Below are 12,636 nucleotides of genomic sequence, written 5' to 3'. Positions count from 1 at the left end.
TATTCAATTCTGACACAAACAGGCTGGACAGGAGCTAGCGGAGGGGCCTCAGGCTCACTCCACAAGGAAGAAGGGGGCCACCGTTGCCTTCCTGGTGAACACGCCCATCCAGGACATATGTCTGGCGGCAACTTGGGCATCTGTGCACACGTTCACGAAACACTACTGCGTGGACATTCAGATGAACAAGGAAGCACAGGTTGGACAGAAGGTGCTTCAACACATTTTCAACGACCAACGCTCATCTACCACCCATCCACCACAAAATTAGGGAAAAACCGCTACAAAGTCTATGCACAGCATAGTGAATCCAGAAAGATTCACGCTGCAAAACGAATAGTTTCTTACCTGTCGGTGTAGTTTTGCAGCTTGAAGATCTTTCTGGATTCACTAGCGAACCCACCCACCTCCGCCAGGAAGATGAGGCTGGAGGATGAGGGGGTGAAGTGGAAAACATCAGGAGAAATAATAGCGTACAGAAAAAAAAAAAAGAAAAAAAAAAACAGAAGGACTATTCAATCGCCTAGGGTTTAAAAAAAAAAAAGAAGGGGAAAAAAGAGCCCGAAGATGGCGCCCCAAAGGTGGGACTTCCGCAGGAAGCACGACAACGTCACGAGAGGTGCACCAAATGGTGAGTCGTCGCCGCCCACCTGGGCTACAAAAAAACCCCCAAAAAAACAAAAGAAAGACTACGAATCCGGACCCAACCACATGATCGCGGAATAATGCACAGCATAGTGAATCCAGAAAGATCTTCAAGCTGCAAAACTACACCGACAGGTAAGAAACTATTCGTTGTCTCCCGTGAACATCAGATTTGTTTACCAACAGACTCCAGCTCCGGCGAAATCCGTGAGTCTGCACCACTCTGCACCTGACACCCACGGCCCGAGTTCGAGTGGCCCAACTTGACGAGGAGGTCTCCCCAGCAATCCTGACCTGAGATCCTGTGATCCATGATCTGCCTCAAGCCTCCAGCTGATGCCTGCAGCCTCAATCCGGAAGGTCCCCCAGTAGTTGGTAAGAAGATCTGACCCTAAAAGACACCCCTGCACCTGATGCCCCACGGCCTTGGGTGGCCCAAGCAACAGTGTCTAGCAAACCCTCAGCATCCCAACTTATCTCTCAAAGTGGTGGTTGCACCCAGAAGTCCTTTGTCCATGATCCTGCAGTGTGTTTGCAAACCTGGAGACTCCCTATTGAAAGTAACAGGGCCCTGATGACAAACCAACACCCTGCACCTGGCCGCCCTAGTGACGTTGAGGATGTACTTTCAGTGCTATCTTGAACCCCCATTTGTCCTGAGCTTAAGTCCAGGAGCTTTGCTCCCACAACATTGTGGCCTGCTTATGAGCAGCCACCAACCAGAGGCCCCCTGTCCCTCATTGGATAACATTGGGCCTTAGCACTCTGCAGCCGGCTGCCCAAGTGCCGCTGCGGGTGTAACAAGAGTGCATCCTTGACCCTGGGGGACCCCTGAGTTTAACCCCAGAAACCTAACTCCCACAACAAAGTACTTACCTTCGAACCAATAATGCGATTTTCTCTCATAGGATAAAATTGACTGTTTTTCTATGAAGCACTTTCTAAGTGAGGAGTTGGAAAATCTATAAAAGTCTCTAAAACTGTAACCAAATAACCAAAACGCTTTTACTTACCTGTTTACAGGAAATGTACCAGTGCAGTATCCAGGTATACTACACTGTGTAAGAAAAGTAATCTGTAAAGTAATCTACTTGACATCCTATTGAAAAGCCAATACAAAGTATACATACAGTATTTCAAAGCATTGCATTACCAATAATTCTACTGTAACCAAACCAAAGTATATATACAATTGCAACTCAAACTGTATTATTAATGCAAAGAATAATTCACTTACCTGTTCCAGGCTTGATTGGCTCTAGAGAATAAAATAACTAAAAGAATATTTTTATACAAACAAAATTGATCTGAGGTCAGTCTTTGAGTGTGTGACAATCATTTGCTGATTGAGTGCGTACAACAAATGCTTAACACTAAGCTCTGATAAAGCCTTACTGCTTGCCCACACTACCCCAAATAGAGAGTAAGGTACTATCTACTTTTACCTCTGCCTACCTTTCTGGTTCCACTGGACTCTGTGCATACTATACGTCACTTTGGTATAGTATATACAGAGCCAGATTCCTACATCATGCTCCACCAAACTGTGAGTCTCCCCTACTTTTAATGATAATGCCTTTGGGTTTCTTCACTGAGCCTGTACCTACTTCTCCTCTTTCAAATGCTGCTTCCTCTTCACCATGAGCTCATTCTCACAGATATGTTAACCTCAAGCTCCCCTGTCATTCAACAGGACTGCTCTGAAAGCAGATGTGGGGGATTAGCTATTGCATTCAACAATCACGCTTCCTTTACCTTCATCTTCCCGTGACCCTGTTGTGGGTGACAATTACCATTTCAATCTCAGCCCCGCCACCGCTCCACACTGCAACACCAACGAACAGGAGTTCCTTCTTGGAAAGTAGTGAGCAAATATGCTTTGTTGGATATTCCACCCTCACTCCTTTAATTATTGGCAACTTCTACTTGGGGATAGACTCATCAAATAGCATTTTGGACTACAGTTTCTCCCACCCCGATTTGACATGGTCCTCATACATTCAATTCCTGAGTCAAACAGTGAATTAGATTATCAAGAACATTAATGTAGGTAACATAGATACTTTCCAACCATCTTGACTATGTACACAGCTATTTCCTTGACATAAAATGAACATCATTTCTGATTATGTTTTCAAGTGTTTGAGGTTTACGGAGGGGTATAGTTTTCTCTCCATTGTACAATTTACAATTGTCATTCTCTGCGTGGATTTCTAATGCCATTTTTTCCATTTATCACCTAAGCCTGTCAATGGAGAGTTTTCACTTTCTACATCTTTCAGCATTCCAGTTTTCACAATGCCCACATTTCTCGTGTTTTATCCAGTTTTTTTTTATATATATGCTTTTCTATGCTTCATAGTCAACTGTATATGTTCCTCACTTTGGTCTAGGCATTACTAGGTTGATGTTGAAGATTTCGTAGTAATTAATTCCTGTGTTCAGGTTACATTGATTTGATAGACACTGATGCACAATTATGAATTACATAGATAGACAGGTGATAGTAAACATTTAATTGACGATTTCTCTAATAGCCAAATGTAAAAATGACATTGAAGTAATCTAGCTCTTGCTTGTATTTGACATTAAATATATAACATTTCTATAGACTGTCCAAGCACTGGTAAAAAATGTATTATACATTCAAACATTTATTGGCATGTAACGAATGCGGCATGTGCCTCAAAGTCTCCCCTATGCCCAAAGTTTCTAAATTCTATCTTCAATTGGACTTCCAGAACTATATGTGATATGCATCTTTGGAATTAGTGTTATCATTTTTTTATGAGTATATGAGCCTTATTGATTTCCACTTTAACTCAATGTATAAATGTAAATCTACAAACGCCTAACACGTTGAAAACATTTCTGTCTAGACTTTAGATGCTTCAGTCCTGGCTGGTGTTGCTGTAATGGTTTTACTCATTCCTTTAAATGCAGTTATTGCTGTGAAAACCAGGGCCCTTCAGGTAAGTTAAAATGATGGACAGAATTGATCTTAAGTATGTATGCATGCTATGATCAGGGGCAGAAAGTCAGTATCTATATCAAGATAGTATTACTTTGATATGTATTCACACTTAAATGTTTTCTGGTATTGATTGTGTCTTGTGTAATCAAAATTATTTCTGAAAATGTTTCCTATCAGTGTTACATCTTTAAGCAACAACCATATACCAGGCATGGCTGCAGTACTCCTTATTCTGTTGCTAATGCCAGGTGTATTAACAGCAATTCTAACTACTTTTTCCAGTGTCACTAAGTAAAATCATCTTATTCTTGGTTACAGCCATCAGTGACGACCAGGTACAACCCTTTTATGCCTGGCATATTCCCTGTATTCCATGTTTAATGTTCATTTTCGATTTGCAGCCATTAAATATCAGATAATGCCCACACTTATGTTAGAGGAGAACATAGCGTGGCAAGAAAGTGGAGACAAGGTAGTGATGTTCATTAAATTAGCTGTGTAATTCAAATATCCAAGGCACCTCAAACAACAAGTAAAAACTCTATGGCACTCTTGCCTATCCTGCATGTTTTTCCTTGATTTGCCACCTTTTTGGGGTGGGCAGAACTTGCAGAGTTTTACTCCGTGGAATTCCTCAGAGTTACCTAAAAACTCAGTGAGATTCCACGGTGTTCAGCAATCAGCAAATTTTTTCTGGTCCGTCGCGCTCACTGATAAACAAATTGCAGTGAGTCACATACAGAAAATTCACTCGTTTTCCTAGACAGCTTAATAAATGGAAATTCTATGCATGCATGTGTTATTTATTTTGAGGCCACATTTAAACAGTGGATGCTGTTACTGTGGGTGTCTGGTCACAAGACTAAACTAGTCACCTGATTCCACATCCATGGGAAGGACGTGTGATACAAAAAGCTACCTTCTGCTTTAAGTACAGGTCCTGCAGTGATGGGCGGGGGCACAGATTACCAATGGAGTTTGGGGGTAAGGGGACAGTGAGGTCCATCAAGATTTTAAGGAAATTAAAATGAAGCAAGAGGGTATGATTCCTGGAAACATGATACATTCTTCCCTTGCCTTCCTACCTGGCTACGAGAGTTAGCTGGGTCGGAGGAGGACAAGAGCTCGAACAGCTGCATTGCAAAATTAACTGGTGCCCATGATGTGCACGATCGCATATGCTTAGAAAGCACTTTTGAGAGGCTGTTGTCAGGGTTTCCCCATCCAATACAAAGGAGTACAGACTCTGAGCCATTGCAACCTTTGAATAGCTTTCCCCAAAACCTTTGGCCAATCCTCCCAAAAACAATCACCAACCAATCCAAGATTACTACTATACATTGCAGGCAATAGAATATGTGTACACTGACGTGATTGGTAGTAATCTCGGTGGGTGCTACAAGATATGGGTCCAGACACCCAGGTTGCTCTATGATTATGGTACAATCTCAGCATACAATATTCCTGGAAGTGAAATAGTAAGCATGACACAAACAAATATTTCTGCTTTGTTCAACAAACTGCTTGGAAAAATTCTGACAGTATAAATTGACACATTCATTTTAGTACGAGATATTTTGCCCGCTATCAGTGTGTTATACCAAAGCATGTATTTGTTTGTATTCTTTCTGACCATTTGCTTATATGATGGGTAAAATGTTTGTTGATTTAGGTTTTATCTACTAATTTATGAGCCAATAAGATAGTGTCTGGAATTTTGTGTGTATTTGTAATTCTCATACATTAGCATGTGAGCTTCTTTATATTCATCAAAAGCAAACGCAGTATTACAGCCATTTCTGACCATACACTTCTTTTATGTCTTTTCCATTCCATCCTCTGACGTGGAGCAACTGCACTTGCACACAAAAATAAAATTCGACCAATGCACAAGTCAAAAGAAACAAGTCTTTTCAGAAGCCCTCAGTAACCCGTGTATTCCCTGTTTGATGTAGGCTTTGCTGGTTGTAAACAAATAGAGGTAATTCTGTTTGTGGTATCCCCTCGACAATTTTAAAATTCAAATTAATACAACTCCCTCTATAAGTCATATTTGATGGTCACTTTTCTATGATTACACCTGCGCAGGAATATTTTGGCACCCCTGCCTTACAGCCCCCTATTATTTCAGATATGTGGCAGAGCATGCCGAAATCAGCAAAAAGCACCACACCTGCAGTAATAATGCTTCTTTTGATTGTCAATCAATTTCTGATGTAGCTGCCATCAGCAAGAAGCACCACAATTGCAGTAGTAATGCTTCTTTTGATTGTCAATCAATTTCTGATGTCGCTGGTTACTGAAGAGTGCCACTGACAGTGCTTCTGCAAATATCTGCTCTCCCATCAGCCAGACAAGATTACATGGATTCATAGCCTCTTTTCTCATTCATGGACTTTTCCCTATTATCTAGTTTATAAGTATTTAAATGACAGCCGAGCAGTTGGATGTGTGGGATTTTCTCACAGCATTGTTCACCCTAGACAGTAGGTGTAATGGCTTGCATCATAAGGGGCGGGCTATAAAATCCTCCAGACAGCAGCTGGTGGAGTTTATGCTGAACTCTGTGCTCCAAGCAGAGCGCGGAGTGGGAAAAACTCTGTGAACTCCTCCAGTGGAGTTTACCACCCAACCCTACTTTCTGTGGACTGTTTTTGCTGGTATTTTGGCTCTCGCTGTGCGGCACATTCAGTGCTGGTGTGTGTGTGTGTGTGTGATGTGTCCCTGTAATACATGGTCAAATAGGTTACAGCAAGGTAAGTTATTTAACTTTACAGAAAGGTGGTATGGCAAGTTGGTGCAGGTAGTTCCCTAGTTGTGTGGAAGTGAAAAGACATATGTGGGATGTTGTGTACATTTATACTACTCATAGCTATGACTGGTAAAGTATTTTTCCAGGTACAAAATTGTGGCCTGGGGTGCTGCAGACCCATGCCATAGAAAAGAACTCTACCAAAGAGAAGTCTTGGCTTCAGACATGATGATGCCAGAAGAAAGCTTAATTGACAGACGCTTTTCATCAGGGGAGCTTTCTCGGACATTCAGAAGAAAATACATTTGTTTCAAGATCAAGAAGGGGGCGGGGTGGTCCCTCAAATTCTTATGGCTGGGCCTGGTAGAGAGCTAGAAGCTCCTCAGATGAGAGCCTGGCTTTTGCTATTTTTCAACAAAGACATCTAGGTCAATGTACAGTCAAGTGAGGCAGTACTGTAAAAGTGGAATCTCTAATAGTGAGAATTTTTTAGAAAGGCCCATGGAAGGTCTCCAGCCACTGATTAGTGCAGACCATTCCTAGACCTGTTAGAAACCATCAGAAGCACACTGAATCCTGCCTGTGAAGAATCCTGATGTGCTCCCTGCTCTTTATGCTGAAGAAGGGGAAAGCACATTGGCTCAGCCTGGAATAGTCTCTAAAGGATACAATGGGAGCACTAGCTAGAGAGAGACCTGATATGTTGGGACCATATCTAAAAACTGTAGGGGTTTAGGAGAAACATAAGTGACTTTCCCAGCCTATTCAAAAAGTGACACAGTGTCATTGCTTTTAGGCCATAGGATAAGTTTGACTTGCAGATACAAATTTTGACTGGAGTGACATGCAATGCTTTTCTGGCCCCACTCCATCAAGGTTGGTCTACAACTGTATCGAGGACTTGATCTAACATAAATATAAATACTGTGTTTCCTTGGTGCTTTTTTCATAAAATTTAGAAATCCATATATTAGTGTCTCAGTCATATTTTAACCATTTATGTCATTTTGCTTATTACATTTTTTATGCAGTTAGTTTTTCTACTTTTTGCTTTTTTCTAGATTTAGTTAACCTTGCAATATGTTTTTAACACAACAATCCAATACGAGAGGGTGTGCATCCTCAGGTTCATACACAGTTCCTCCAATTTAATTACAGCTCAATAGCTGATTTAGTGATGTCTTCCTACATGTGGATTGGAAACGTTTTAAACACTGGGGATCCAATTCACAAATGTAAACTATCACTTTTGTGTAAGTTTATTCTTTTTCGGTATTCACAAACAAACAATTTAATACTAACTTTACAATTGTGGAGACTCCCCAGGTAGGATGGAGAACTCCACACATAAAAACATAGAACAGGCCTAAAGTAAAGTTACTGTTTAATTGTTTGTGAATACCGAAAAAGAATAAATGTACACAAAAGTGTAACCTTTGTGAATCAGGCCCAGAGTGCTCTCTTCATTAATATTGCATTATAAATATCAATTATACATATCAGTAAAACATAAACACCAATTAAGTGCGATTAACCACATTGTCTCATGTGTAGCAAGTCCAGCTTTCTAGATGACCATCATGGACAAATGAAGCCAAGCATTAATCAAGATGTAATGATATGTGCATTGTTTTAACTATATAGATGAATATTCTAATGTTCATTGGTATGCTCAGCATATATATTGTACCAATGTAGAGTTTTTTTAAAAAGACCAATAATAATGTCTGGTTTATTTGTTTACTCAGGTTGAGCAAATGAAGTTTAAGGACTCACGTATAAAACTCATGAATGAAATCCTGAACGGGATAAAAGTCCTTAAACTTTATGCTTGGGAGCCATCATTTGAACAGCAAGTCTTGGCAATACGGGAGAATGAACTACGTGTTCTGAAAAAGGTTGCTTATCTAAGTGCCCTTTCAACTTTTGCATGGACCAGTGCACCATTCCTGGTAAATCCTCTTCTGATAAAAAAGAAGAAAGTGTATACAGCTGTAGGCAATTTTGGTATTATTTGGATATCATGAATTCAGTTGATCTATTTTGACTGAATATGTCAATGTATATAGTTTTCTAATACATCTGTTGATTTTGTGATATTGAAAATCAATGAAGAAATGCACATTTTTACTAATTTGATGGTATTTTCTAGGAAGTCATGTAGCCTAATTTGATACAAATGACAGTGAATCGTGCCTATGTTCCTCTGCAAATATTACAATACTTACAAACCAATGAGGGATTTTACAGGCCTCAAGAAAAAATTACAGAAATTGTTAATTTGATGACAATAGCACATTTACAAACATGTTGCTGTTTCTCGTGGTAATCACTCTACATTGCTTACTTGTAGGTTAGAAAGTGGGGAGCATGGAGTATTTACTAGGTAAAACAAAATGTGTAAATGCAACCCTTCTAGAAGATTAAGGGCCTCAATTTCTTATTGTCTTAATTATATGCAGCTAGAAACATTATTTTCTGAGTTGTATTGCACCAATAACCCCTTTAATTTAGTATTATCCAAATAAATACATCTTGCTTATCGCATCTAAAAATACTCCTTGATTTTTTAGTATCTTTTATTTGATTTCCATTCGAACAAGCAATGCATGGAAAGCAATATGCAATCAATGCACCTATAATGCAGCTTACCTTCCAGAGCTTTCCCTCTGCCTTAATACCCCCCGGCACATAGGAATACTGTTGTCTTCGGCCCTCTTCCCCTCTCCCACACAACCAGTTCTCCAGCATATTCAGCATGGGGATCACATTTTCTTATATTTCTTTAGGTATCCCCACCACAGAAATACCCTATCTTCCACCGCAACGCAGAAGTCCATAGCCCAAGTTCGCTCTGCCACCATTGGGCCAACAGCTGCCCTCCATGTCCATGCTATCTCCCATTTAGCAATCGTCAAGCCCAGTGGCACCAACTTCTTCCCAGACCAGTTTCCTTCCCAGCCCGAAATGATTTACAGCCATCTGGGGAGTGACCTCTATAGGTATGCCCACTATGTCAGCCAGACTTGCATGAATCCTTGACCAATATCCAGAGATCGCTGAGCACTCCCATACCATATGTAAAATAGTACTCTTAGCCTCCCCGCATGTGGCACAAGACAGGATGGGAGTCCTTCCCATTTTGTGCAGCTGTGATTATGTAAAATACACTCTATGGAAATATTTGAACTGGAGAAGGTGAATTCTTGCTGGTATCACGCATAGTAGCCACTTTAACCTCCATCCAGTCTTCCTGCTCCAACTGGCCAAGCTAGCTCTCCCATCTCTCCGTTAGGGTCTGCATTGGATCTGGGATATGGACTCCAAATGCCCTATAAAGAAGATGTCCCCCGCCACTACATCAGCAGCCTAGATTCCAATGGGTTAAAGTACGGTACCTCCCAGGTGCATTTTGACTGATGTCTCCAGGGCATGGTGGACTTGGAGGTATAAAATAAACTGTGTATGAACAGCTGGCAACCCCCTTCCATACTAAAGAGACATTTGCTCAGTAAGCCTCCCTTGACATTTCATGTCCCACAAAGCACTGCGTCAGAAGGCAGTCGTGTTCTGGGTAACCTTTGGAAAATTCTTAAAAACACCCTGTGTCTGTATAACTGTGAAAGGGGCACCGGCACACCACCCAAATCACCTTCAGCCAGACAGCAAAGTCTACCCTATATGCGCACAGCCAATTATTATAGACCATAACTGTGAGGCCAGATAGTATCGTCAAATGTCTGCCAGCCCCACCCCCTTCATGTGGGTGTGCAGCACTTATTGAAAGTCACCCTTTGGGCCTTCCCACCCAATATTTAATTGGTAATAGTAGCCTGTAGGGAGTGTAAGATTCCTCCAGAGAGTATATGGCTAGTTATTGAGGAGATATAGCCACTGGGGTTGGGCAATCATTTTAAAAATGGCTCCCTGGCCCATTATTAAAAGCGATAACGTCCCCATGCATCAAGTTGGGAGTGAAGGTGACTGAGCATCTATATTAAGTACCCGGCTATTCACATGGTCCAGCGCAATGATTTTCCCCAGATATTTAAAGTCAGAGGTGATCCGCAAAGGTCTATAGGCTTTCTCTCCAAACCCCTCCCAGGAACAATTTATAGAATAAAGCATCATCAGCATAGAGCACTATGTGGTCTTCGTGGTCTCGATTTCCTTGCGTACCCATTTCACCAGCAGCCCAACTGCCACCCCAAACAGGAGGGGGGCATTCCTGCCTCGTGCCCCGCCATATAGTGAACGGAGCGATATCACTCCGTTAACCCGTACCGCAGCCCATGGGAGTTCATATAGGAGTTTGGCAAGAGCACAAAATCTCGGGCCAATACTCATTTTATAGAGAACAGCCATCAGGTTGGTCCATTTGATCGTATCGAGTGCCTTTTTCAAATCAATCGAGATTATCGCCTGTGGCTCCTCCAAGTGTTGTGGTAAGTCCAGCATCACGTATAGGTGACATTTACAGCGCCACATTTCCCTCTTGGGCATGAAGGCATTTTGAGCCCAATGCCTCTTTCTCCTCAAGTAATAGCCTGGGGAAGGGCAAGTCCCAGAGGATGGGTTTATTTACCACTGCAATTGAACAATCCTTTGTCTCATATAGTGCTTTATATTAGTTTGTGAATGCTAAAGCTATTCCCATTGGGTCCATGACAAAACTGTGCCCCAACGCAGATTCCTGGGACAAATTATGTTTTCACCTCCCTCTCTGCCAGCTAGTAGAATAGTTTGCCAGCCTTATCCCTGGCCTCGTATATTCTTTATTTGGTGGCTGGGATTGCCATTTTGTCCTGAACCCATACTTTGGTCGTCAGTGCTTCTCTGGTGTTTTCTAATTCAAGGAGTACCATTAGATCTGCTGTCCGAGACACCCCTTCCTTCAACCCCTCAACCTCCTGCTCTAATGTTGGGATTTCTGCATGCATTTGGGCTTTATGGAGTGCGGTGTATTTATAATGTCTGCCCTAGTGACTGTTTTAAGTGCCTCCCACAACATGACATCTGAAAGAACTGAGCTTTTGTTCAAGTCCAGAAAGTGCCCTATTGCCTTCTGAATCTCCTTCTGAAACTCACCCGCTAGACCAGCAAGTGCCATCTGCCAATCCTCCCCTGCACACGGAGTTGAGAGCACAATAGGCGAATGGTCAGACAGGCACCTCGGGAGGATTTTGGAATCTGCGATCTCATGGAACATTCCCACCGGGGTCAAGAGGTAGTCCAGTCTAGACAGTGTTTGGGGTCTATAGGAGTAATAAGTATCTTTACATGAATGTGGATGCATGAGTCACCATTAATCGCAGAGAGCCTTTGCCTGTAACCAGCTCCTAGACCTGTGTCAGCCACTGAATTAAAATTCCAACCCAATATGACTGCACCCCTGGGGATAGTATTAAGTACACCAAGCAAATCATGAAAGGTGGTTTCAAACATGGCACTCGGTACACAGACACTGAAGATGGACCAGAATCTACCTCCTTACTCCTCACTAACCAGCACCCATCTGCCCAAGGACTCATGAAAAATCTTTGTCACTTCTAAGGGAAAGATACAGTGGAGAAGAATCGCAATGCTCCTGGAGCCTCTAGTGTGCCCCGCATGATAGGCTTTGGTGGATCCATGTCGGTCCCGGACAGGTTCCCATCTCCTGACTTTCAAGAGCACCCCCCACTACTTTGTCATTCAAAACATTTACATTACAGGAGGCCACCTTATATACGGTACAATTCACCACCCTAGCCATAGGCATTGACCTATAATGAAAGGGAGTGAAGCATTCCCAAAACCTTGGAGCAAGCTGCAACTTAACAAACAAACCCAGCAAACATTCCTAACTTTGCCCCACCCCTTACTTCGAAGATTGAAGCATCTGTTGCCCATTCAGATGAAAGAAAACTGAGGAAGGCTTCTGTAGCATATACACGTCATGTGTCTGTTGCGTAGTAGTGAGCCCCTTGCAGATCTGAAGTCTAGACAGCCCCTAGGGTGGAGCTGTGTGGGTAGGTACTCACGTCATCATTCTGGCAGGACTATTTCCGATGCTTGCTCCTCCTTGAGATTCAGGGCAGGAGTGCAGGATCAAACCCCCCATCTCTACCAGTATGTGAGTCATGCTAAGGGACTGGCTGTCACTGAAGGTGCCACCACTCCCAGGCAGCCTCTGGGGTTTTAAAAAACTGTGATTCCCAGCAAACATCACCTTCAACTTGGCTGGAAGCAACAAAATGCAGGGAATCTGCCTAGCCCTAAGTTT

General features: G+C 42.2%; 1 protein-coding gene across 1 annotated transcript in view; it reads left to right on the top strand.

The window, feature by feature from the left end:
* ABCC3 (ATP binding cassette subfamily C member 3) overlaps positions 1-12,636 on the top strand; it is a 693,015-nt gene that overhangs the window by 371,265 nt on the left and 309,114 nt on the right. Inside the window, exons 11-12 of the mRNA XM_085616719.1 lie at positions 3,525-3,617; positions 8,120-8,323. Coding sequence (XP_085472845.1) covers positions 3,525-3,617; positions 8,120-8,323 — 297 coding nt within the window. The remainder of the gene's footprint in view (positions 1-3,524; positions 3,618-8,119; positions 8,324-12,636) is intronic.

Source organism: Triturus cristatus, chromosome 7 (genome assembly GCF_964204655.1).
Source record: "Triturus cristatus chromosome 7, aTriCri1.1, whole genome shotgun sequence".
In the NCBI taxonomy this organism is placed as follows: domain Eukaryota; kingdom Metazoa; phylum Chordata; class Amphibia; order Caudata; family Salamandridae; genus Triturus; species Triturus cristatus.
This window is presented reverse-complemented; position numbering and strand designations above follow the sequence as displayed.